General features: G+C 43.0%; 1 protein-coding gene across 2 annotated transcripts in view; it reads left to right on the forward strand.

The window, feature by feature from the left end:
- The window catches only part of PHLPP1 (PH domain and leucine rich repeat protein phosphatase 1), a 221,767-nt gene that overhangs the window by 105,402 nt on the left and 88,840 nt on the right, over window positions 1-27,525 (forward strand). For both annotated transcript variants that reach the window (XM_065932864.1, XM_065932863.1), the window contains exons 3-4: window positions 8,331-8,456; window positions 25,162-25,328. In XM_065932864.1, coding sequence (XP_065788936.1) covers window positions 8,331-8,456; window positions 25,162-25,328 — 293 coding nt within the window. The remainder of the gene's footprint in view (window positions 1-8,330; window positions 8,457-25,161; window positions 25,329-27,525) is intronic.

A 27,525-nucleotide genomic window follows, 5' to 3' on the forward strand; every position in this document is an offset into this window, starting at 1 on the left:
CCTTGACTTTAGGATCATTCAGGCGTGCTTATCGAAGGTTAGACTCTTCAGCAGGAATCTTTGATTCTGCTTTGCCTTACCTCTGTGCTTGTGTTTTGTGACCTGTTGGGTTAGCATGCTTAGTTTTATCAGTATAGCTAGTCATGATTTTTGAACCTGAAATGCGTCTCATTTCAAGAAAACCCATGATGCAGCTGATAGATACTTCCAGCATACTGACTGCTTTCCTTTGGACATGTTAGCTATTTTATTTCTATCATTTACAAAATAGAAAGAGGTTGTGTTGGAAGGTGTTCTGTTCTTGTCTTTGCCAGATTTATTTGTAAACCCCAAGCATTGGTAAGGGTATCATTACCATAATTATATGTCAGTATTTCCTGATTTTTAAATGATATGACAACCTGTTAATAAAGGGAAAGGCAAATTTGGATGAAAAAACAGGTTTTTGGAAATCAGGACCATATTAAGAATTGTTTTCTTGGGCTCCTGTGGTGACTGACTAGTGAGGAATCTGGCTGCCAATGCAAGAGACACGGGTTCAATCCCTGGTCCAGGACGATCCCTCGTGCCATAGGGCAGCCAGGCCCGTGTGAGCCTGTGCTCCAGAGTCACTGCTGCTGAAGCCGGTGAGCTCAGAGCCTGTTCCCCACGAGAGGCGCCAGGTGAGAGGAAGCCTGGGCACTGCAGTGAGGAGTGGCCCCCACGCTCCGCATGGAGCAGTGAAGACCTGGCACAGCCAGAGAAAAAAAAAGTAAATAATTTTTTTAAAAGCATTAAAATTTTTTTTTATTACCATTTTCCCCTGAACAGGCATGGGAAGGGAGGCAGGGCATGGCATGGAAATTAAAACGAGAGGACTGTAAACTAAATATAAAGTAATTTACTTGGTTAAAATGATTTTTTTTTATTGGCAAATGTTTGGTTTATAGATTCCAGGGATTAGAAATCAAGAAGGAAAGAAAAGACCAGTTGTGTACAGTAGTAAATTGTTTTTTTGTTCAACTGTTAGGTAACAAGTTCATGCATAAGTTTAAGTTGTTCTTTCTTTATGTGCAAATAGCCCATGTAAGTTTCCCCCCCTCTACTGTTATCTATTCTAGTCTTAATTCTAATACTTGATTGTTAAAAAATAGATTTGGCTAGTCTGTGAGGTATGTTTAGGTCTGTTTCATTTGTCCATTTTGAAACCTTGGCTTAACTTCTGTCTGAGCATTGAATTAGTGGCAGTTTACTACTGAAGATCTTGTTCTTTGGATGGATGAATTACTGAAAACTTAATCATCATTACTTCCATAACTCATCATTTAAAATGCATGTTTAACGTTTGATGCCCTGATAGGTCAACAGTGCGTTTCTTACTTCTCTATGATATTGGGCATTTGCAGAGGCAAATTTAGTATAACTATTTATTAAATACCCTCTATATAGGGAAGCCACTTTGCTTGGTGTCCCAGAAATACCAAGATGGGTAAGTCACCATCTCTGCCTTTGAATAGCTTATAGTTACTCTCTGGAAGTGAAGGATGAACACCACAATATGTGTTCCGCAGAGGTGCAAGAACGTAGTGTGGGAGGTAGTGGAAAGGGAGACTCCGTTCTGTGGGGCGACTCAGGGGGCTTGTGACGAAGGAGGTAGCAGTTACGGTGGAACTCGAAGAGTGAAAAATCTCTTGACATCTGAAGAAGATGGTCAGAAAGATGACTGTGCTCTGAGAAGCAGCCGCAGGAAAGCTGTGGTATTCAGGTAAGGTCAGAGGATCCAGTTGTAATTAGCATTTTCATTCAGAGCTAGAGACTTGTTCTGTTTCCCAGGCCTGTTATTGGATGCACTTCTACCATTGAGTGAATTGAAAATTAATAGCTTCTTTTTCTCACAGACAAACCTTGTAAAACCTGTTTTGTGCTATGCCTTTAAAAATAAGGGGAGTATATTGAAAAATTGAGCCTTTTAAAACCTGTTAACCAAGTTAGGAAAAAATAATTCACTCTCTGCAGTCTGAGTTTTCTTTAATCTGTGTTCCTTTTCTCATTCTGTTCTGTTGTTAAAAAACTGAGAGAGAATGGAAGGAATTTTTGTTTTGTTTTGTTTAATTTATATAAGAGCTAGAAATGGGGTGTGAGATAGATGGGTCATAATCCAGCTGTAATTGCTGTAATAGTGAAACTTGACACAATACTTGAGCATGATCATTAGTTTACATTTTCAAATGTAGAATTCAAATATGAAGTTAAATAAAGTTTTATTAAAGCTTCATTGTTGAAAAACATTTAATAAATAAGTTTTTGTTCATTGTGCAGTTATTGTATTTAATTTCTCCTTTAAAATTTAACATAAAATTTAGATAATTTATTTAAACTAATCCTTGAGGTAGTATTTGTCAAGCCATGAAGCATAATAAGTTGAGTAACTGTAACTTATTACTCAGTTTAGAAACCACAGCAGTATCAAGACTAGTGTTTCTGCTGGAGTTCTCTTTTTACCTGTCACATTACCTCCTCCTAACCTAGAGAAAGCCACTGTCCTAGGATAGGTATTAATTATTTTCTTACTTTTTTGAAATAAATTTTATCATATGACTTTATTTTGACCTTTAAAACTGCGATCATCCTGTTTGTAGTTTCCTGTGATTGAATTTTTCACTAAATATTATGCCTCATAGTAAGAGTCCATGTTGCTTGCTGTGTATCGTTTTTATTTCTCTATAATGTTACACTCTGTACGTGTTCCAGGTTTCCAGAATTTCTCAAGTTATTTTCTTGTTGATGGACATTTGGGTTGCTTCTAGTTTGTTATGAAAAATTCTCCTGGGATAGTCTTATTTTAATAGGCCTCCTGGTATACCAGTAGTTTTTCTAGAGCAGCAGTTCTTAACTCTTGTTGCTGTGCCTGAAGGGACATTTGATAATATATACAAGTGTTTTGATTGTCAAATGAATGGATAGTCAGTTGACATAAGCTTAGTTATGCTGTGGTAACAAAACGCCCAAATCTCAATGCCTAACAGTTACTTATCACTCACACTATTTGTCCAGTGTGGGTTGGTGGAGATTTCTTTTTCCAAATGATTATGTGGGGACTCGGCCTGATGGAGGCCCTGTCTCTTACCGTATTGTAACGTGTGGCTTCCTTTGCTGCTCAGGCAGGGGAAGAGGTAGCTGTAGAGTCACTCACTGGCCCTGGTTGTAGAGGTGACACATGGAGCTTCTGCCCCCGGCTCATTGGCCAGAACTAGTTGCCTGCGTCCACTTGAATTGCAGAGATTCTGGGAAAAGTAGATGGTGTGCTTGGTCAATACTAGTATCTTCTGCTGCAAGTGGACACTATTGGCATTTAAAGTGCAGGGACTCAAAGTGGAATGTCACGCGAAAGTATTAGTCCTGCACAAGGTACACAAAAACTATTCAACCCAAAGTTTCTGTGATGTCTCCCTTGAGAAATACTGCCCTTTAAGAATGCAGTCGCTGGGCTATAGGGCATACATGCGCGTTTATTCTTACAAGATGATCTCCAGTTGTTTACAAGGCTGTTGCACCATTTCATACTCACATTGGTATACAAGTGTTCCTCTTTCTCTCTATCTTCGCCATACTTTATTAAGGTGTAACTGATATACAACATACTGTACATATTGATAACAAAAACATGCTCTTCTGTCCTGCTTTTCTGCTCATTCCTCAGTTCAGTTCAGTCACTCAGTAGTGTCCGATTCTTTGCGACCCCATGAATTACAGCACGCCGGGCTTCCCTGTCCATCAAGAACTCCTGGAGTCTATTCAAACTCATGCCCATTGAGTCAGTGATGCCATCTAGCCATCTCATCCTCTGTCGCCCCCTTCTTCTTCTGCCCCCAATCCCTCCCAGCATCAAGGTCTTTTCCAATGAGTTGCATGAGGTGGCCAAAGTACTGGAGTTTCAGCTTCAGCGTCAGTCCTTCCAATGAACACTCAGGACTGATCTCCTTTAGGATGGACTGGTTGGATCTCCTTGCAGTCCAAGGGACTCTCAAGAGTCTTCTCCAACACCACAGTTCAAAAGCATCAAATTTTCAGCCCTCAGCTTTCTTCACAGTCCAACTCACACATCCATGCATGACCACTGGAAAAACCATAGCCTTGACTAGACGGACCTTTGTTGGCAAAGTAATGTCTCTGCTTTTTAATATGCAGTCTAGGTTGGTCATAACTTTCCTTCCAAGGAGTAAGCGTCTTTTAATTTCATGGCTGCAGTCACCATCTGCAGTGATTTTGGAGCCCCCAAAAATGAAGTCTGACACTGTTTCCACTGTCTCCCCATTTATTTCCCATGAGGTGATGGGACCAGATGCCATGATCTTAGTTTTCTGAATGTTAAGCTTTAAGCCAACTTTTTCACTCTCCTCTTTCATCAACAGGCTTTTCAGTTCCTCTTCACTCTTTGCCATGAGGGTGGTGTCATCTGCATATCTGAGGTTATTGATATTTCTCCCAGCAATGTTGATTCCAGCTTGTGCTTCTTCCAGCCCAGCGTTTCTCATGATGTACTCTGCATATAAGTTAAATAAGCAGGATGACAATATACAGCCTTGACGTACTCCTTTTCCTATTTGGAACCAGTCTGTTGTTCCATGTCCAGTTCTAACTGTTGCTTCCTGACCTGCGTACAGGTTTCTCAAGAGACAGGTCAGGTGGTCTGGTATTCCCATCTCTTGAAGAATTTTCCACAGTTTTTTGTGATCCACATAGTCAAAAGCTTTGGCATAGTCAATAAAGCAGAAATAGATGTTTTTCTGGAACTCTCTTGCTTTTTCGATGATCCAACAGATGTTAGGAATTTGATCTCTGGTTCCTCTGCCTTTTCTAAAACCAGCTTGAACATCTGGAAGTTCTCGGTTCATGTATTGTTGAAACCTGGCTTGGAGAATTTTGAGCATTACTTTACTAGCATGTGAGATGAGTGCAATTGTGTGGTAGTTTGAGCATTCTTTGGGATTGCCTTTCTTAGGGATTGGAATGAAAACTGACCTTTTCCTCAGCCACTGCTGAGTTTTCCAAATTTGCTGGCATATTGAGTGCAGCACTTTCATAGCATCACCTTTCAGAATTTGAAATAGCTCAACTGGAATTCTGTCATATCCACTAGCTTTGTTCATTGTGATGGTTTCTAAGGCCCACTTGACTTCACATTCCAGGATGTCTGGCCCTAGGTGAGTGATCACAGCATTGTGATTATCTGGGTCGTGAAGATCATTTTTGAATAGTTCTGTGTATTCTTGCCACCTCTTCTTAATGTCTTCTGCTTCTGTTAGGTCCATACCATTTCTGTCCTTTGTTGAGCCCATCTTTGCATGAAATGTCGCCTTGGTATCTCTAATTTTCTTGAAGAGATCTCTAGTCTTTCCCATTCTGTTGTTTTCCTCTATTTCTTTGCATTGATCACTGAGGAAGGCTTTCTTATCTCTCCTGGCTATTCTTTGGAACTCTGCATTCAAATGGGAATATCTTTCCTTTTCTGCTTTGTTTTTTGCTTCTCTTCTTTTCACAGCTATTTGTAAGGCCTCCTCAGACAACCATTTTTCCTTTTTGCATTTCTTTTCCAAGGGGATGATCTTGATCCCTGTCTCCTGTACAGTGTCACGACCCTCCGTCCATAGTTCATCAGGCTCTCTGTCTGTCAGATCTAGTCCCTTAAATCTATTTTTCACTTCCACTGTATAGTCATAAGGGATTTGATTTAGGTCATACCTGAATGGTCTAGTAGTTATCCCTACCTTCTTCAGTTTAAGTCTGAATTTGGCAATAAGGAGTTCATGATCTAAGCCACAGTCAGCTCCCGGTCTTGTTTTTGCTGACTATATAGAGCTTCTCCATCTTTGGGTGCAAAGAATATAATCAGTCTGATTTTGGTGTTGACCATCTGGTGATGTCCAGGTGTAGAGTCTTCTCTTGTGTTGTTGCAGGAGGATGTTTGCTATGACCAGTGCGTTCTCTTAGCAAAACTCTATTAGCCTTTGTCCTGCTTCATTCCGTACTCAAGGCCAAATTTGCCTATTTCCTACCCATTCTCAAAAAACACAGATTTCTGTCAATACAGATTAGTTTAAATAGCATTTTAAAAAAATTATATTTTCTTTTTGGTGTATAGAAATGTGGTTGATTTTTGAGTATTAATCTTATATCCACTTACCTTACTAAATTTTCTTATTTTTTCTAAAGTCTCTGGATTTTCTCATGTTTGCCATGGAGCTAATCATTTCATATTCAGATAATGGCAGTTTTCTTTCTTCCTCAGTACATTTCTTTGTCTTATTGTAATGGCCAGCACTCTAGTACAGTATTGAGCAGAAAAAGTAAGAGAGTGATGTCATATCATTAACATTGACGTTTGTCTTAGATAAATACCTTCTGTTGGCTTAAGTGAGTTATCTGTGTTCTTAGTTTGATCAAAGTTTTTATCATGAATGATGAATGGGTGGAGAATGTTACCAGAAGCTTTTTGTGCAACTGTGGGGGTGACCATATGACTTTTTAAAATCTATTAACGTGATTAATGATTTTATAGTTCCAATAACATTAAACCATCTTTCCTGAGGTAAATCCAACGTTTGTTCTTGATATATTTTTTTTCCGTATTGCTGAATTCTGATGCAACATTTTGTTTAAGATAAGTATTCATAACTAAGGTTGGCCTTAAATTTTCCTTTCTGTTACTGGTTTGATCTGTTTTGGGTTATACTGGCCTCATAGAATAGTTTGGAGTCTATTTCTTTTCTTCTTTGGTGGATTAGTTTGCAATGGTCTATTTCTTGGATTTTGTTATAAAACTCACCTACAAAATCATATGGTCCTGATCTTTTCTTGATAATTAAAAAAATGCTATTTTTTTTAATGGTAATAGAACCATCTATGTCTGTTTCTTTTCTTGACTTGGTGTTGGACTTCCCAGGTGGCGCTAGTGGTAAAGAACCTGCCTGTCAGTGCAGGAGACCCCAGAGACACGGGCTGGAATCCTGGGCGTCCCGTGGATGGAGGAGCCCGGCAGGCCGCCACCAGTGTCGCAAAGCAGACATGACTGAAGCGACTGAGCACTAACAAAATACAGTTTTCAAACAATTTGCCGCAAAATTATTTATAATAATCGCTTTAATCCCTGCTTAATGTTGTCTTCCTTTTCATTATTAATATATCTCTTCAATTGATATCATTGATCAATATAAATTGATATTCAATTTTGTTAGCCTTTTCAAAGAATTACTATTTTGCTTTGTTAATATTCTCTATTGTGTATATGATTTTCATTTTATTAACTTCTGCTTTTTATTATCACCTTCCTTTTGCTTGAGTTCACTTTTTTCCCTAAGTTTACTAGATACATGGCCAATTAAATTAATTTTCTGCCTTCTTTTCTAATGTGAGTATTTAAAATTTTCTCTGTGTACCTGCTTTTTATTACAGTCCATAAATTTCAATATGTAATATTTTTAATGGTGTAATTCTGAGAATTTCTAAGTTTTGACTGTGGTTTCTTTTTTTTTAAACCTGTGACTTGTTTAGAAGTATATTAATTTTCTAAACATTGATTTTTAATTGATTTATTTATTACTGATTTTTAATTTCACTTTATTTTGGTCCCAGAACATAGTCTGTGTGATATAGATCTTTTTGAATGGTTTTGTATTTTCTTTGTGACTTGATTTGTGGTCATTTTTGTAAATGAGATATAGGAAAACATTCATTCTTTAAGTAAAACATAGGTGTTTATGTAGTATCATGTTACTTTATTGTTTGGACCTTTTCTCCTTATGAAGAATTTATTGGGAGTAGAAATTTGATTAGACTGTATTGCTGCATTATTGGGACTTGAAATTTCTCACGGTAGGGTTTTACCTCAGGTTAATCTCAATTTCACAATAAACTAAAAGAAAAAAAACTTATTTGACATGCTTGAAGACCTCTTTTTAAAAAGACATGTAATTCAGAGCAATACAAAAGTCCCCTAAGTGAAAATCCACCTGCAGTAAAAATTCTTAAGTAAAATCTTAACTGCAGGTCCTGCTAAGAGGAAGTAAGAACCTTGAGAGTATACATGGATAAGAAAGGTAGTCTGTTGCAGTCTTAAACAGGAAGATGAGAATTTCACTGTTGAGGGGAAATCTAATGAAGGTAAAACCCCCTTTTCGGTTTCCTTGTAATTCAAATTGGCTGGTCGGACTTGGGAAGGTGCACGCTTGAAGCGGTGAGGGGCACACAGACGGGTGAGTGCACGGCCGTGCGTCTCTGGCGCAGGGAGGAGGTGGTGAGCTGTGCCCGTGTCCTGCTTTCTGACGTGCTTTTGCCACTGTTTGTTTTTACAGGTGGAAGAAGTGAGAAAGCACCAGCACTGTTTAGCATTGAGCTCTTCGGGACCTCAAAGCCAGACGTACTACATATGTTTTGATACATTCACGGAATATTTAAGGTGGCTTCGACAAGTCTCCAAGGTAAGCAGGAATTTTGTTCAGCTTCTGGCTGGCTCGAGTTGCTTCTGCTTTATAAAATATAGTTATACACTCTTTTTTTCCTTCTTTTTCCTCCAACTACTGCCAGTAGTCAGCAGTGTTTAGTCTTTTTAAAAGCTCACTTTGGTGAAAAGTAGCTTTTTAAAACTTGTGTGTTCATTTGCCATTTTTGTTTATACTTAAAAAAGAATTCAGTAGGTAGACTGTCATTATTATCTTAGTGGTATAGAGAAGGAACAAGTTGAGAAATTTAAGGGACTGGCCCAGGGTAGGACAACTAGAAAACCACAGAATACCCAGAAATTGTCACAAATTTCCCCTTTTCCTCTGACCATCTCTTCTTATAAGCAGTCTAATCTTGTACCATCTCCCTTTCACCTTTTCAACTTAAGTCTTTTGAATGACTTCATATCTTGTTTTGTCTTAATTATCTTTACCACTTCATAGTCCTCTTTTTAAATAAGATTACATTAACTTAAAAATACCTATGTGTGTGTGTGTACAGGAGCCCATGATAAAGTGATAGATAAAGAAATGGTTGTATTTCAGGTGCTCTGTGTGAGGATATTTTTTACGTCCCCTTTGTAGAATTATGTACAGTGGGTTAGATGGCAGTACTTTGTGCCTTGGTTTTGGGTGTTTATGAAATGATGAAACCTCCCTAGGGTGCAGAAGCATTAAAATGGAATTTGCTTTCATATTTTTGAATTTATAATCCAATTTGTCATTCAAGTTCAGTATGATTCAGACTGCTGCATGATGTAATTATTTGTCAAGTGAATGAGTAAGTTTGAAAGGAATAACTTTGTAAAGCAGTTAAGAGAAAAGAGAATATTGTTTAGAAAATCATTCTGAAATACTGACTGGTCACACTTGAATTACCAGGGACAAACTGCATTCTCTGGTGATAATGCGATTCTTAGGAATGTTAGATTTTCCTTTTGGAGAAGCTGTGGCCAGAGTTTAGCCTGATAGGACTGAGAAGATTCTCCCAATCTCGCAGGCAGCTGACGCTTCCAAATGTACAGGACACTTCCCCTACTAGAGAAAATGGGAAAGATGACACTTCTCCTTCAGATATGCTTGTAGAATTAACGTGATATAAGAGGCAACCAGTACATCTGTCTCATTGTTTTGAAATTACTCTGGTGGTTGCCAATGGGAGGAGACAAATACTATATAATACTGTGCTTTTAACATTAAGTGGTTGTATGGGTTCAAAGCAGTAAGTCGATGGCCCACACTCTGTTCAGAATAAAATGCCAAACTGGTCAAGGTGCTATTTAAATTTCTTTCTGCATGGAAATGTTGATTTTTTTTAAACTATACTTTTTGTGTTGGAATAATCTTCTATTTACAGAAAAGTTGGAAAAACAGTGTAGAGAGTCTCCATAGAGTCCTCCTTCAGTTTCCCAAACATCTAATATTACCATGATCCATACGTCAAAACTAAGTGATGTCCTGACGTTGGTACATTACTCTGAATTTATTTACATTTTACCAATTTTTCCATTAATGCCTTTTTTCTGTTCCAAGATTGTATCTAGGGCACTGCAGTGTATTTGATTGTTATGTCTTCTTTGTCTGCCCTGGGCTCTGACAGCAGCCTTTTTGAGTGAAGTATTTAAGAATGGCAGACATCGGGGAGAAAGATTTCTTTCTGCCAAGTCAAGGTAGGGGAACAGAGGGCAAATATTTTAATAAATGCAGATTTAGATAGATACTATGTCTTCCTTTTCTCCAACCTTAAAAAGCAGATACACATTTCAAAATTTTTACAAGTTATTATAGTTAGTGAATTAAAAGGGAAATGAGTTGTATGGGGCTGGTTAAAAAGTTTAAGCGTTATGGAAGGAACAAGAGTGAGCACTCCCTACTCTGGTGTGAAGCCCGTGTAAACTTTGGCCGCACTCTTTAACCTTTGTATGTTGAGGACAGTCCTATGGCACTGTCTTTTCCTTTGACCCAGCTTCCTGGGAGCGTGGGTCGGGACTGCCAGGAAGAGGGTGAGAACTCGACCCCTTTGGGGTCGCGTGTGTCTGGAAGCGTGGAGTGGCCCAGGCTGCCAGTCACACGGCGCTTCTGCGTCCGGCTTCCCCTCTCCACTGCTGTGCTTCCTCACATGCAGCTCCGAGGGAGTCGCACAGTTCAGTCGCACTCGGAGTTACTATGGAAACAGTTTCTTTTTCTTCTCACTGAGAAACAAAACATTCACAGAAAGGATTATCCATATCCTGATGTTTAAATGAGGATTCATTTTAATAATAACTATCTGAAAGAGAGACAAACCAACACCAGAAAGAAATATCTGAGTTTCTGATTCTTAGTGACAATCCTCACCCCAGTCAGATTGGAAGGATAGAGAGAAGTGAATTCCAATGATTTTTGATTTAAAATGAATTAGGTCATTAATTTAAAATGAAAACTATTTTCAGTTTATGCTTCTGGATCTTAGCTACAAGAAAAATGTTAATCTTTGTTCTAATTTTTTATTTGATTCTGTGAACATTTATAAAAGGTTATTGTGGTGTTGGCAAAGACTCTTGAGAGTCCCTTGGACTGCAAGGAGATCCAACCAGTCCATCCTGAAGGAGATCAGTCCTGGGTGTTCATTGGAAGGACTGAAACTCCAGTACTTTGGCCACCTCATGTGAAGAGTTGACTCATTGGAAAAGACCCTGATGCTGGGAGGGATTGAGGGCAGGAGGAGAAGGGGATGACAGAGAATGAGATGGCTGGATGGCATCACCGACTCAATGTACATGAGTTTGAATAGACTCCGGGAGTTGGTGATGGACAGGGAGGCCTGGTGTGCTGCGATTCATGGGGTCGCAAAAAGTCGGACTCGACTAAGTGACTGGACTGAACTGAACTGAACTACCAAGACAGGCTCTTATATATATATTGTTTTCTAAACTTCATCTTAGCACCTAGTGTTGCTTGCCAAAACAACACCCAAGGCTGTCCCTTTAGAGTTTTTAATTTGGATCGAATGTTAGCGGTAGATGCTGTGGAGGAAATAGCTCCTTGGGGAGGATTATTTAATACAATATCGATTGTAAAGTCATACCTGAAATATTAATGCAGACATGCTTTAAAAAATCGGCAAACATCCTGTTATATGCAGTATAAAAAGGACTCTGTTTTCCCAACATGGATACATGTCCAATGTGTTTTTTTTTAATATTTTTTAAAAAATTGTTTTAATTATGAAAGTATCATAGCGCATTTACAGGAGACTTGGAAAATATAAAACAAAGTTACATATAGTTCCACTATATACTACAATTATTTTTTTAGGTAGGTAACTTAAGATTTTTAGTTGGAGTTTCAGTATCAAACTCTCAAAAATTAGTAGAATGGATAGAAAAGTAGAAAGGAGATAGTAGACCTTATGAGCACTATGAATCAGTTCAGCATAATTAAGATTAAGCGGTTTTCACACAACACCACTATACAAATTCTATTCAAGTTCCTGTAGACTGTAAACCAGGAGACACTGGAACATATCCAGGGACATAAAACAAGGTGCAAAAATTTCGTGGCCTAAAGGTATTGAAATCATACACTCTGTTCTCTTATCACCATAGAATTAGGTTCAGTTTACTTCAGTCGCTCAGTCATGTCCAACTCTTTGTGACCCCATGAATCACAACATGCCAGGCTTCCCTGTCCATCACCAACTCCCGGAGCTTACCCAAACTCTTGTCCATTGAGTCAGTGATGCCATCCAACCATCTCATCCTCTGTCGTCCCCTTCTCCTCCTGCCCTCAGTCTTTCCCAGCATCGGGGTCTTTTCCAATGAGTCAGCTCTTCGCATGAGGTGGCCAAAGTGTTGGAGTTTCAGCTTCAGCCTCAGTCCTTCCAATGAACACCCAGGACCGATCTCCTTTAGGATGGACTGGTTGGATCTCCTTGCAGCCCAAGGGACTCTCAAGAGTCTTCTCCAACACCACAGTTCAGAAGCACCAATTCTTCGGTGCTCAGCTTTCTTTATAGTCCAACTCTCACATCCATATATGACCACAGGAAAAATCATAGCCTTGACTAGACAGACCTTTGTTGGCAAAGTAATGTCTCTTCTTTTTAATATGCTATCTAGGTTGGTCATAACTTTCCTTCCAAAGAGTAAGCGTCTTTTAATTTCATGGCTGCAGTCACCATCTGCAGTGATTTTGGAGCCCAAAAAAATAGTCTGTCACTGTTTCCCCATCTATTTGCCATGGAATGATGGGACCAAATGCCATTAGTTTAGAAATCAAATATCAAAAGATACTTGAAAATAACCCATGTGTTTTCAAGTGCAGTGTGGCATTTACCAAGAACACGTGCAGCATGGTCTCAGAGTGGTTGGGGGGCAGTGGTGGGGGTGAGGGGGTAGCTGAGGGAGGGAGTTTCAGAGGTGCTCCGGTCAGATGCACAAGTGACTCTAGAGCAGCTGGCCTGACTGTCTGCTTTGTGGCCCGCTTTGTTGCATGGATTTGTTTCAGACATATTGGCTGATCCTGTGAATCCTTTTCAGACTGAGTCTGCATGTGAATCTGTTGCCTAAGACAGGCTTATTTTTAAAGTCCTAGTCACTTCTGCAATGCCGTGTTGTCCCAGTGGAAAGTTTGTTTCTTGATTTCAAGGAAGGTTAAAGGGAATTCAGATCACTGATAGTGTTGTGCGTGAATCTTGGGGTTTTGGCTTGTTTTTGTGCCCCCCCAACCCCATGCAATAAGTATTTAAGTAATTTAATTAAATTAATTGAAGTATGCATGAAAGTGTTTTTAACTTTTCATTACAAGAAATGTTGAATGTTCAGAAGTAGAAATAATTGCCCACATACCTGTGACTCAGCGTCCACAGAGGTCGGCCTGTGGCCAATGTGTGCGTGTGTGTGGCCCCGCGGTGTGAGTTCACACGTTGTAAGGCCGCGTGGCTGGTGCACAGGTCTCTTTGTTGATCGGTGGTGAACACTGTGCCTGTGGCCGTCACACTGCTTATCTCTCTTTCTTTTAGTATCAATCATGGTATTTTAATTCCAGGCTTTTCCTCCTTTTAATGAAAAAAATTAAAAGTGACCCTGTTGAAGTTGCTGTGATAGTTTGGTTCATCCTCAATATGCATAGCATAGGCCAATCAGAGTCCCATCTCGTGCGGAATTAAAGATCACTTGAAATGATGAGTAAACATCACCCTTTATATAAGAATAAGATGTGTGGTCAATCACAGTCAAACTTTTGCCTTCATGTACTTAAAAAGAGTGTTTTATTGTCCAGATTTTACTCAAAGAGTACATCACCAACCAGAGTCAGATCTTTCTTGTATAATAGGATTGTTTCCAGCATATAGATCTGTGTCATTTGATGTAGTTGCAAGGAACCCTTTAAGGTCACTTAGCATTTTTTACACATATTGTACCTCTTAACTTGAAGTGTAACTTAGGGAGTGTGCTGCATTTCGTCAGCTTGGCTGGCCACTTGTCTTTTCGGGTTGTGCTGTAGTTGGTTACACTGGGGTTATGAGGTTAATAAGTTGTCTTTTCAATCCTGTTATGCTAAGATGCCAAGGGCTTCAAAGGACTTTTATGGGAAACTCCTCCTTCACATTTTGTACCCATTCTTTAGATAAAGGATCAGGGTCATTTGATCCTGGCAGTCTATCATGTCAGTGGTAGGATCTGAAGTAGAACGGAAGGTCTGAGTGACATGGATTTTAGTTTATAAAATGTCACCCCTATATCTAGACTATTGCTTTTGTAGCAATTCTGTGAAAGTATGAGAAAAATTTGGAAATGCGGTATATGAAATGTTTAGGGACAGGAATCGTTGAGGAGGTGATGAGCAGGCAGTCCTGAGGAGGGAGCGGCGTTCACCCCGAGGCAGGGTGGCAGCGCGTTTCAGGGGGACGCGGCGTCTGCAGGGCGGCCGCGCCGTGGGAGGTCAGCGCAGCGTGCGGGAGAGGGTGCTGCAGCCTGGGTGCTCATGCGCGTTCATCCTGTTTTCCTGGGAAAACTCGGCTCCGCTACCCACTAGTCTAACTAAATTTTCCAACATGGTAATGGATTTGTTCCACAAAAGTTCATACTGTGGAATCTTTCCTTGTTATAGATGTAGATAGCAGTTTATGAAATTAGGGAGCTTAGAAATTCTGCTTTGAATTTAAACTAATTTAAACTAATGATAAAGTATTTTGGATTACGTTAAACTTTGTTTTTGTAATATGTAAGACTGATTAGGTTCGTGAAAATGAAATGATCTCTTTGCAGTTATGACTACGCTTCATCTTGTTAACACATCGCTAATCCTCCCCGCTCGCCCACCGTGGTAACTATTGGTTCTGAGATCCTAGTCAGTATATCTCTATAAAGAAGGGATTTTTCCTTCATTCTAAGTCATTTCCATTTAAAATTACTTTTTCTCTTTTCTTCAGTTTTTCGGTCCACTTTTGTGCTCATGAAAAAGCCAGCTTGTTTCCTCACCGTATCCTGACGGAACCCCGTCCTGGGGAAGCAGTGCTCCCCGCGTGCGTCCGTGGGAGGCTCACCCGGCGTCGCATCCCTCTCCCCCGGCTCCCTGCCCCGCCTCCCCCGGTCTCCCCACACCTCAGTTTCGGGGCTGGAGGGCGAGGGCAGTGAGGGGGATGAGAGGGTACTTACCCCACCCTTTCTCTGTGCCAGGCACGCTTCCAGGCTCTACTTCTAGCATCCAGACTTAAGCAGATGGAGGAAATGCATTCCTCATGTGTGTTTTATCTGTATGTTGCTATTAATCTTTAATAAAATACATTCTAGGTTTCAAGAAAGGAACTTACAGCCATGTTTTAAAGTAACAGTATATGATTTTAAGATTGGGAAGTAGTTGCCAAAAACATAATGGTCCTTGTAGTTTTCTGGAATAATTGCCTTAACAGTTATTCGGTGTTTTCTTTCAGAGTGGTCTTGGGCCTTCCCTGGCAGCCCAGTGGTTAAGACCGCTCACTCCCACTGCAGGGCCCGGGTCCCCATCAGGAAATAAGATCCTGTGTGCCTTGCAGGGAGGCCAGGAGACAGACTGAGAAGTGAGACAGTCTCTTGCCACTTTATTTTTTTAAAGTGTTCTTTAACCCTAAGTTCTAGTCATCATCGAGTGTCTCTTAGTTGAGTGACTTAGCATTTAAGATTTGAGCAGGACGTCGTGGACTTCCAGACTGACTTCCCTCCTAAATAAAAAAGGGCTACCACCTTTCAGACACCTACAGTGCCTCACAAGGCAGTTCTGCCTTAGAAGTGAGCTGAGGTCTTGATCCCTATACCCTTGGCTCACTGCTCCGGCTTAACCCGAGGTCATCATTGCGCTCCCTCTCCTGTTTGATGACCTCTTAACTATTTACGTTTCTACGCCCTCCCCCACCCCTTGGCAGTCTACTTCTAGGAGAAATGTCTCTGATAACTGCAGCAACTCCCTCATCACTTGGTTCCCAGATTCCTTCTCTCGGTTTTCCTTTGGGTAGTCTGCAGTTTCTTGATAGGCTTGCCATCCATCCGATGAGCACAGAGGATGTGACCACTGTTTACCATTCTTTAGATGTTGTTTCATAATGAATGAGTTAGGTATTCATTCATGAGGTCAGCAGCAAAATCAAAAGACTCTTTGTTTCTCCCCAACCCCAAATTGTTAATAGGTATATTTTGTTAATAATAAAATCATTTAGCCAGGTGAATTGATGTAGTAGTGACAACAAGTAGTGATAACTAACATTTTGGAAACTTTCTTCTGGGTGCCAAGATCTGTCCTAGATGCTCTCCGGTATCCCTGTGAGGTAGGTGCTCCTGACGCTGGAAGGGCCGGGTTTCAGAGCTGAAGGAAGGCCCCCTTGAGGAGATGTCGCCATCCCCGTCTTACCCGTGAGGGAGCGGGGTGTGAGGCGCCCAGCACTGCTTTGTGCAGGGAGTTCTGCTGCCTTGCTCTTGGCCTTCTATTTTACTTCCAGTGTTTCACAGCGGCCTGAAGGGATGAAACAAACCAGACTTCAGATAGCAGCTGAGGTTTATTTACTGAAAACATCAGAGGGGAGCCTCAGGGCTCCACGTGCACGGGGGTCGTGGCCTCCCGGCTGCTCAGTAGTAGAGCAGAAGGTGGTCTGTAGGCAGTCTGTGTGCCGCTGAGGGCGTCTGGGCGTCGCCACTGCATGGGTCACTGGCCTCCCTAAAGAAGGGCCAGGAGGGACTGAGGAAGCCCGAGGTGCCTCTGCGTCGCCCAAGGCAGGTTAGGTCGGTTTCGGTGTTGAGGGCACTGCTGTTGTCTGCCTCTTCCAAAACTGGTCAGTATGGCGGCATCAGGAACTTAATCATACATAGTTAGCCAGATCTCTGCGTCTGGTCATAGTATATTTTGAAGTTCAGTCGTTTTAACCTGAGTGTTAGACTAGCGTAAAAATACATGGTGTGTGTGTCCGTGTGAACCAAGTCACTTCGGTTGTGTCTGACTCTTTGTGACTGTAACCCACCAGGCTCCTCTGTCTGTGGAATTCTGGCTAGAATCCTGGAGTGGGTTGCCATGCCCTCCTCCAGGGGATCTTCCTGACCCAGGGATGGAACCTGCATCTCATGTCTCCTGCATTGGCAGGCGGGTTCTTTACCACTTGTGCCACCTAGGAAGCCCCCCCCAAATAAATACATGGTGTCTTAAGAGTTTAATTTCTATGATATATTTACTTACCTTGGAAGATGCCAGTATTTGTAACCCAGAGTACTGGATTATCTGCAACTATTCTGAAGAGTTAAATTCTTCTACTCTCTGATCTGATTTATTTTATAAAGTAAGGAATACTAGAATAATTGAAAAAATACCAGTGAACTCTCTAGGTTAAACATACCAGACCTTGTATGTTAGACTGGAACTTAAACATTGAGGTGTTTGTATAATTTGTATTTTAAGTAGAAAAACAAGTAGCTTGTTCCTAGGCCATTCAGAACTATTTCTGTTCGATGTGAATTTACCTTACTTCTTACAATGGAAAGCTAGAGTGTGGGGTGTTTGTGGTGGCGAGCTTGCCCCCGTCCTTTGTGGAGGAGCCGCCCCCCAGGGAAACGCGCAGAGGCTCTCTGGTGGTCCCGTTCTAAGGAGCTTGTTTACACGTACTCTGCCAACAAGGAAATGAGGAAGGAACTCCGAGTTCAGATTTGATCTCCACGCAAGCCAGGTCCTATTTTTCTGTTCTTACTGAGAAACACAGTGGGATTTCTGTGTGTGGAAAGGAGGTAACTCTTAGGCTGGAGACCCGATGAGTAATGCTGGAGGCCTTGGCGACCTTCTCCGAGCTTCTCACCGTGCGTGTGACTCCCAGAGGGTGAGGCGCCAGGCCTGCACGTCTGGTTTCCGCCATCCCACGAGCTCCTGGGATGCGTCTCGCAGCTCTGCCTGCTCCTGGGGGTGCGGTGCCCGTCCGCTCGGGGGCCTGCGAGGACCTGTCCATCTTGTCCCAAGAGGGGACCATCGGCGCTGGACAGCGGGGGCTCGGGGTCTGTGCGCTCTGCTCTGTGCCCCTCTGCGCGTGGCACATGCCTTTTTGAATTATACGTGTTAGGTATTTGTGCCTTCAAGGGACCCATAGTTTGAAGACAAAGAGCGCGTCTCTCCAGTATCTGTCCAGGGGCTGTTGCCTACAGGCAGGTGGTAGACACGCTGGCAGGGCTCCACTCCCCTCCACTCACCTGGCAGAGAGGCGGGGATGCCTAGCAGGGACTCTAGGTCTAAATTTCTCAGTACTGTTTCTCCTTATTGTTATGCGTGCTTAGTCGCTTCAGTCCTGTCTAACTCTTTGTGACGCTGTGGACTGTAACCCGCCAGGCTCCCCTGTCCATGGAATTCTTCAGGCAAGAATGCTGGAGTGGTTGCCATTTCTTCCTCCAGAGGATCTTTCCCACCCAGCGATGGAACCCGCGTCTCCTGCGTTGCCGGCAGGTTCTTTTCGCGCTGAGCCTGGGGGACGCCCAGCCTTACTGTTACACCCTGGTCCCTATACAGTGAGTTGTGTGTGTTTGCTTACCTGTCCAGTGGGTCACCTGTCGATAACGCTTCTCTTCTCTTTCTCTCTCTCTCTCCCCTCCCTTCTTTCCTGTTCCAGCCTGCAGCTTTCTATCGTTTTTATTCTTTGGTCCCTTAACTACAACTTTGACGGTCCCTTCCAGTCTTAGGAAGCCCACTCTTAAGAAGCAGGCCCCTCCTGAGCACGTGCGCCCTCGGAGTCCCCACTCTGCTCTGTGCTTGGCTGTGACGGCCTCTCCAGGTCCTCTCTGTCTTCGTGCATTTGATTACATCTGGTGGTTTAGAATACTGTGTAAATCTGTGTATTTTATTCCTTGGATTTTTAGCTATTTCGTACCATTTACTCATTTAAGGCAAAGAAATAATTCCCAATCCAGGAATCGAACCTGGGTTTGCTGCATTGCAGGCTGACTCTTTACCCTCTGAACCACCAGGGAAACCTAAAGAAATAATAAAATATGAGAACTTCAGGTAGGACTTACTAAATCCAAAATCGGTAGTTTGATATGACCCTGTGAGGACGTTATTAATGTATATATTGTAATTAATTTTATAGGAAGGTTTTCTGCATCTGCTGTTAAGTAGATTTTATGAAATGATAATGAATCCAGGATCAAGAAATGAGAGGCCATTGTGAAGAGGTCTGGAATCAAGGCATTTCCTATGTTTGTAGAATTTTTTTTTAAAAGAAATTATTGCATGTTTTGGAGCAGTGCCAGTTTAAAGTTTATTAAAATGGGAAAATCTTTGATATGAAGTATTATAAAACTTTTATTGATGAGAGTGAAATTGAAAGTAAGAGAATACTTAGCTAGTAAAGATGAATAAACTCTGTTCTAAATTTATATTCTCCTACATGTTTATGCCTTTCCAAAGCATTTGGAAGGGGAGAGCAGGGTAAGAATTAAAACTAAGTAAATTGAGGTTAAGAATTTTTTACAGAAATTTAGTAAACTCCCCAGAGACTCTCCCTATAGCCAGGGCATAATTTCCCAAACCACTGAAGGCTAGGCCAGAGCAATTAATGACTCATAAAGCCAGTTTACAGCAATATTTTACTTTGCACAAGTGGAATTATTTATGCTGTTTCAGCTGCTTTGACCAAGCCTTTCAGAAACATTTTGTTTAATTTTGAGCCTGCCTTGTGCATAATAAGGATAAATAGTATTTCACTAAAGTATAGTGGGGACAAAAAAAGCCATCTGGTTGTCATTCTGTACTTTCCCTTGCTGGTGAAAGATGATTGTCCACTAAGTGAATGGTCAGAATAACATGAGTGATGTAGAGTGCAGGCCTGTTGCAAAAGGAAGGTAATAATTTCCAAAGCACAGAGTGAGGATGGGTTAGGGCTAGGAGACAGGTGCTGGTTGAGAAACGTAGCCCGCCCGAACTCAGAGCAGAGATTACTGAGAGAAGGGTCCTAACAGCTGGCAAAGAGACGACCAAAGAAAGTGTCCCACTGAGTGGGATGTTAGAAGTGTGTGGAAGCCTTGTTAGGTAATCTGGAAAGTTTGTTGTTCGTATTACCATTTTTTAATGGTTTATCTGCAGTGTTCTTTGGGGAAATAATTTGAGGGCCCAGTGAGCTTTCTGTTCATATGTGTTCATACGTTCGAACCCTCAAGCTGGAAGAGAAGACTGCTTGAGCCAGTGGCTGGACTGTGTGTGTGCACTCAGTCCAGTTCTTTGCAGCCCCGTGGACTGTTCCCACCGGGCTCCTCTGTCCATGGCAAGAATACTGAAGTGGGTTGCCATTTCCTTCTCCAGAGGATCTTCCTGACTCAGGGATCAAACCCATGTCCCGTGCATCTCCTGCATTGGCAGGTGGATTCTTTTACCACTGGGAAGCTATGGTTGGGATTCATATGCATTTTAATGTATCTCCCAAATGTGTGTAGGCTCATGGGGAAAAATATCCCATTTGATTTACTTTATAAATTATTAGCCTCAAAATTTTTTGTCATTGTTAGTACAAACTAGCAGTGATTTCCCAAGCCATGGTGACTTGAACTGATCTTCTGAAAACTGATGTTGTTCACATGTGGTTCACTCATGGTCTGTGAGGGATGACATCAAACTGTCTTTGCTCTGGGCCGAGGGCTCCGTTAGGATTTGACCGTGGCAGTTACAGGAGTCTCCCTCTGGGTAGGACTTGAACTTGAGGCTGTCATTCAGACTCTGCATGGCTGGGCTTTCATCATGCAACCTTGGGCAGACCCTTTAACCTTCATCTTTGAAGTGGAGATCAGTCCTTACTGTGCTGAATTATTGTGAAGATGAAATTAAAAGATGCTTGCTCCTTGGAGGGAAAGCTATGACCAACCTAGACAGCATATTAAAAAGCAGAGACATCACTTTGCCAACAAAGGTCCATATAGTCAAAGCTGTGGTTTTTCCAGTAGTCATGAATGGATGTGAGAGTTGGACCATAAAGAAGGTTGAGACACCAAAGAATTGATGCTTTTGAACTGTGGTGCTGGAGAAGAGTCTTGAGAGTCCCTTGGACTGCAAGGAGATCCAGCCAGTCCATGCTAAAGGAGATCAGTCCTGGGTGTTCATTGGAAGGACTGATGTTGAAGCTGAAAGTCCAATACTTTGGCCACCTCATGCGAAGAGCTGACTCATTCCCTGATGCTGGGAAAGATTGAGGGCAGGAGGAGAAGGGGACGACAGAGGATGAGATGGTTGGAAGGCATCACCGACTCAATGGACATGAGTTTGAGTAAACTCAGGGAGTTGGTGATGGACAGGGAGCCTTGGCGTGCTGCGGTCCACGGGGTCGCAGAGGGTCGGACACGACTGAGCAACTGAACAACCACCACAATAAAAGGCCGCTTGCCATGAGGTGTGCAGAGGGGCTTTCGCATTTCTTTTATTTCTTATCTTGAGGAGGATCTTAGATTTAATAGGCGCTGTGTAGGCAGGTTACAGCCTCTCTGGTTAGACCTATTCTTTCATTTGGGAGTTGTGCAAAACCTGTTTGTGATGGCACCCTTACCTGCCCAGGCTGATCTAGGGGGAAGCCCTTAAATCTCCTTTATTGCAGGGCCTGGCATAGGGCAGAGGTGCCACTCGCGGTTTGGTTCTCGTGGTCGCCTTGGCCGCCCACTGCCGTCAGGACACTTCTGGTTTCTGCTCTCCATCCCTGCCCCCGTTCCGCCCTGATCCCCACAGGCCCCTTGATTGACGAGCTTTCGTCCTGAGCCGTCCTCCCCCTGGTTTCCAGCAGGAATGGGCTTGCGGTCCAGAGTGAGGAAAGAAATCAAATCCGACTTGACATTTAATCATTATCTTGTAGTTGTCCATAGAGAGTATTTATTCAGCCTGATGCTTCAGCCGAAAGGGGAACACGTCCTCTGCAGAGGAGTCCCCGGTGGAGGAACGCCGGGCCCGGCCGGCGGCTGGTGAGAGAGGAGGGCAGTGAAGTGGGCACAGCCTGCTGAGCGCGGGGCCTTTGCACAGCGGCCCATTTTGCTGAAGCCGGAATCTTTACAATGACCTCAAAGGAGCTGCAGGATCTCCTTACCTTTTTACTGACGTTTTTATATTGAGATCACATTGCTTTTTTCTCAGTTAAACGCACACACACGGAAGAGCACAAAGAATAATACTACAGTTCCTGGTTGTCCAACATTCTGGCGTGCGTGCGTGCTAAGTCGCCTCAGTCATATCCAACTCTTTGGGGCCCCGTGGACTGCAGCCCGCCAGGCTCCTCTGTCCATGGGATTCTTCAGGAAGAGCACCGCCGCGGGTAGCCACGCCCTCCTCCAGGAGTTCACACCCTCGTCTCTTATGTCTCCTGCATTGGCAGACAGATTCTTCACCCCTAGTGCCGTCTGGGAAGACGTAGTTCCTCCATGCTTTCTATTCTTATTATAAAGTGAATAAACATTATAGATAAATCCCAGATCTCCTGCCATTCCGTTCCTATTTTCACTTCCCTCCTTGCTTCCCTGGGGCGGTCGCCGTCATTAATTTGACATGTGATCACTGTGTGTGCTGTGCTTGGGCGCTCAGTCGTGTCCGAGTCTCTGTGGCCCCACGGACTGTAGCCCGCCAGGCTCCTCTGTCCATGGGGTTCTCCAGACTAGAATACTGGAGTGGGTAGCCTTTCCCTTCTCCAGGGGATCTTCCCAACCCAGGGACTGAACCCCGTTCTCCCGCATTGCAGCTGGATTCTTTACCTTCTGAGTGACCTGGGAATGATCAATGTATATAGTGTGTAGCTTTATTGCACATATAACTATTCATGCATAATATATGGAATCATTGTATGTGTTAAAATTTTTTTCATGCATGACATTATACTGTATGTAAAATTTTACAGCGTGCATTTTTGATTTGTTTATTTTGGGCTTGAGTTTCTTTTTTAAGGAATCCAGGTTGATATATACAAATCTGGTTCTGTCATTTTAACTGCAGCTCTAAGTGACAGGCTCGCTCGCTCTCTTGGGTTCACAATATGTATCCCAGAGAAGGCCTTGAGTTAGCCTGGCATGGGTCACATGCCAGTCCCTGATGGATCAGTTTGTGGGTTCAGCAGTGTGGCTGGGATGGCTGGAGCTGCATGCACACACCTCCCGCCCTGGGAGCAGCAGAGTCTGCAGCTCCCACCAGGGTCATGTGCATCTGAAGGCTTGTTACAGGAAGAAGTGGAAAAGGGTTTGGGGCAGGCGGAAACAGAGGTTGCCACATGAGTGTCAGCCTTGAGCTTGGACGTCAGGTCCTCTGGGGAGCCTTCTGTGGCTCCTTGGATCATGCTCTGTGCCCTTGCTCTAACGATTATTGATACTTCTGTCATAGAGCGTATTAATTGGGAAGATGCCCTGGGAGAAGGAAACGGCCACCCACTCCAGTATTCTTGCCTGGGAATCCCATGGACAGAGGAGCCTGGTGGGCTACAGTCCATGGGGTCACAAGAGGGTCAGGCCCAGCGCTGTGAGTGAGCAGCGGCACCAACCACAGGCAGCGCTCGCCCTCCTCCCGGGGCGCCCTCCCAGGGCGCGGGGCCTCTGTTCCGCGCCCGCCCCGCAGCAAGCGGAAGGCCTGAGACACCAGGCGTCCTCCACAGGTTTGCTCCTGGGTGAGTCCGAGGAACCCTTTCAGCCTTACTTCCCATAAATGTGCGCCCGCCAGGGGCTCTTGTGTGGCCGTGGCAGGTTTGTACCTGCCTTGCAGGCCCATTTAATTCTGGCCTTTTTTCCACATCATTTGATTTGCGTGGGTGACCTGACCCTGTTTTGGATTTTCTTTTTCTTACTTAAGGGTGAAAATTCAAGAGAAGATGAACTTGCTGAAACGTGAACTCAGACTGACTTTGTACAGTCTTTTGAGTTGAGCCCTGACGGCCTCTTCCATCCCGCTGTCCCCTTAGCTTTCACAATTCCTGTCCAACCTCAAACGTGCCATCAGCGGTGTTTGTCATGCACATTTACTCCTGAATACCCTTTCTTAGCATCAGGAGAACGTGGGTTCGGTGAGTGTAAGCTTTACTGGAAGTAGGCCTAGCAACCGCAGGTGGTCATCGCAGTCCCCAGCCACTGAGGCCGTCTCTGAGCCCGCTGTGTAGATGCAGGGGTCATCTGCATGCCTGTCAAACGGGTGAGGGAGCGGGGGTTGGGAGAGCTCAGTGGTGCGCTCCGGTTCTTTCGGCTCTGGGATGATGGAACCGGAGCCACCCCCCTGAGAAGCATGTTCTGCTGCCTTTTGTAATCAGGAAGGAGTGAAGCAGGGGTTTGCTAATAGAAAAGGGCATCAAAGTGATCGCAGATAAGGAGTGGAGTTTTTTCCATAAAGCTTTGGTGAAGGTGAAGAGCATGAGGAGGTATCAACCCAGATCCTGGAACCGTAACCCCACAGCCTTGGTGAGGCGAGGGGAGTGAAGCTGTGCGTCAGCTTCAGCCTTGTCCGGCGAAGATCGGCACCGTGGATCCCAGCATGTGCGACAGAGAAGCGCAGGGCGCCCAGTGCTCTTTCTGCCTCCAGCAGGCCCTCTAGCCCTGGGACTCTGGCTGTCGTAGGAGTCATTTAACTGGGGATACTCTGAATATGTGGATAAACATTTAGACGCACAGTAAATTTCACTTTGGTTACCTACATGAAGCAAAACTGACGTTGTGGGAGACAGGACCGGAAAAGCTTACAGCAGCAAGCAGTGGGGGCTGATTCTGTGCTGCTGTTATCATTAAAGGTGCATGCAAGGCCCCCGAGCGTGCTTTTCTGTGTGCTGTTTTTAAATCAGTATTTTCAGGGGCTTTTGTTTAAGTTCAGTCTAGATCTTAGTGTCTGTCTTCCAACCCTGCATTTACTCTAAGGTCTTAGATTGTTTAGCTTTGAATTCCCTTTCCATGAATGTGTTCAGGAACAGGACCCCTGTGGTTGGAGGGATTGCGGGTATCACTGAGCCTGATGAGATCATCTGTGCTCTGTCGCCTGTCTCCTATCCTCAGTTACTGTGAGCCCCTCCAAGGAGGGACACTATTTCCTGCCTCGGTAATGCTTTAGTCCTTTGCTCAGTTCTGTCTAAATACTCTTGGTTTAGATTTGAATAATGGTGCTAATTGCAGAGCGAGTCTGTGTTCCCAAATGAGGGTACCTTGTTTCTGTCCGTGGAAAGCAGTTGCAGGGTAAAGGATGCTATGAAAACTGAACTGTGGTTTTTATCCCCCTGTAGGTCGCGTCGCAGCGCATTAGCTCAGTGGACCTCTCCTGTTGTAGCTTGGAGCATCTGCCTGCCAACCTCTTCTACAGCCAGGACCTCACTCATCTCAATTTAAAACAGAACTTTCTAAGGCAGAATCCCAGTCTACCAACTGCAGGGGGTCTCAGCGAACTGCAAAGGTGAGCATGCAGAAGCGGGTGGATAATTAGGAAGGGGAGGAGGTGTCAGCGTCTGATTGTTTCTTGACTATTCTGAGTGAAAATGCTGCATTGGGTAACCTTTCTCTTTCAGAGGGCCTGGTTGTAGGACTTTGGTAGTGAAGACACTATCAGTTCTCATTCTGAAATTTTTTTCAGGGTCCCTGCCTTTGAAATGAATGGTTTAGATATTCATTAACTGGATACATTTGTACAAGAAGAACACTTCTCCTAAACCACTTGTATTTCTTAACCAATCTACAAATGCATCTGGGATTGATATTTGGTGTGTTACTTCTGAACTATAGGGGTTTGGTCAGATACTTCTTTGGAAATTTACAAAAAGGTCAGTTTTTTCCATGAAAAGATGTTTCCTTCAAAATCTAAGAACTAAAGTTTAAAACCATTAATACCACATCATCTGGGTGATTAGTGTATAGGTTTCAAGAGTCACATGGTAAATGAAAAGGGTCTGCTCTCTCGTAACTAGAGGGCGGGGACTTTAATCTACATCTTTGTGAAACAGATTGAAGGATTTACCAAATTAATTTCATTTTCTTTCTTTCTTTTTTTTTTGATCAATCTTGATTCTGTGATAAATAAATAAAGCCTCTGATGCTTATGTATTTGTTGCAAATATATGAGACAGTAACTCCAGAAGGATATAACTTTTAAAGAAAGAACAAATAGTTCTGTTAATGATCAGAGATTTAGCTATGATCATTAATCATTGTGATTATGTGTTTATGATCTTTAACATCCAGAAAGAATAATCCATTAAGTATTAATATGAAGTTTGTGTGGATATGTTAGAGAAGGGAAGAGTGTTTCAATTGTCTTTTCAGATGATTGTGAATATTCTTCTTTGATATGCTCAGTCGCTAAGTTGTGTCCGACTCCTCGTGACCCTGTGGATTGTAGTCTGCCAGGCAAGAATACTGCAGTGGGTTGCCATTTCCTTCTCCAGGTGATCTTCCTGGCCCAGGGATTGAACCTGGGTCTCCTGCATTGCAGGCAGATTTAAGTGGTAATTTCTTACATGTGGATTTCAATGTGGAATGTTAAACCCTTTCAGTAGACTTTTAAAATTCTTTTACGTTAGGATCCACTGGTGTTTCTCGCAGTTCGAATGGATCTTTGCCCATACCTCATTTCATTGCATTAAGTACTGGTCATTTGGAAAATACTGGTTTGTTGGGATAATACAGATATTCCAAATCTTAATTTTCTTCGTTATGAAGTTTTGAGGAATGGCCATTGTTAATATCACCACTGATCTCATCAGAAAAAATTCTGAAGTATTGGGAAGTTGTCAGGCTCACTGGGGAAGCGAGTTTTCCAGCATTTTAAATTTCAGGTGAAAGCTTGAAGGCTACCCTTGGCAACGAATGCTGTCAATTGTTTTTCCTGAAGTGACCTTCTCACTTCATTGTAGAGAAAGCGCCTGCCAAGTACCCCAGTCTGAACACTGAGTGTGTCAGTTGCGCTTTCAAGTGAAAGTGGTGCTCCGTGAACACTGTGACCAGTTTGGCTCACAACTCGGATAATGGTACAGGCGTCTTCCCTGGGATGATGGTACACTGAGCGTGGCAGAGTGCTTATGTGCCCTTCCCATCTTATCACCCAGAAGATGAGAAAGATGCACACAGGGGTCGAGGTGTAATACAAACAACTGTCTTGCCTCCTCATGGGCAATTTTAAAGGAAAATTGGTGTTACGCATTTTTAAAAAGACTATTTTGGCTCTGAATGATGGGCAGAGAAGAGTCCTGTGACAGTAGAAACAGTTTGGTGCCTCAGTGAACTAGCTCCCCGGGCAGTAAGAACCCCAGAAAGGTGTGCTCAAGTGCTTCCTTATTCTTCCCTGGAGCTCCGGTTACAGTGAAAGGGAACCCCAGGGGGCTTCTCAAGCTTAGGTGTTTATATGCCCTGTGCAGTTTTTACTGACTCTCCTGTAATAAAGTTACTGTGATTTTTTTGCTAAAGGGTAATATCATGATTTAGTCTGTTTTGGGCATTTGAAATTTTTATTTGAAGTATTTTTGTGTATTTCCCATCATGCTATTCAGTCCTGCCATCTTAGAACAGAAAGGGTCATTAGAATTTATCCAAACCAGCAGTTTCATCTTAGAGACGAGGTGGAGGAAGATGTGAAATGCCAAAATCAGATAAACATTTAC

This window comes from Muntiacus reevesi, chromosome 4, assembly GCF_963930625.1.
Source record: "Muntiacus reevesi chromosome 4, mMunRee1.1, whole genome shotgun sequence".
Classification (NCBI taxonomy): Eukaryota; Metazoa; Chordata; class Mammalia; order Artiodactyla; family Cervidae; genus Muntiacus; species Muntiacus reevesi.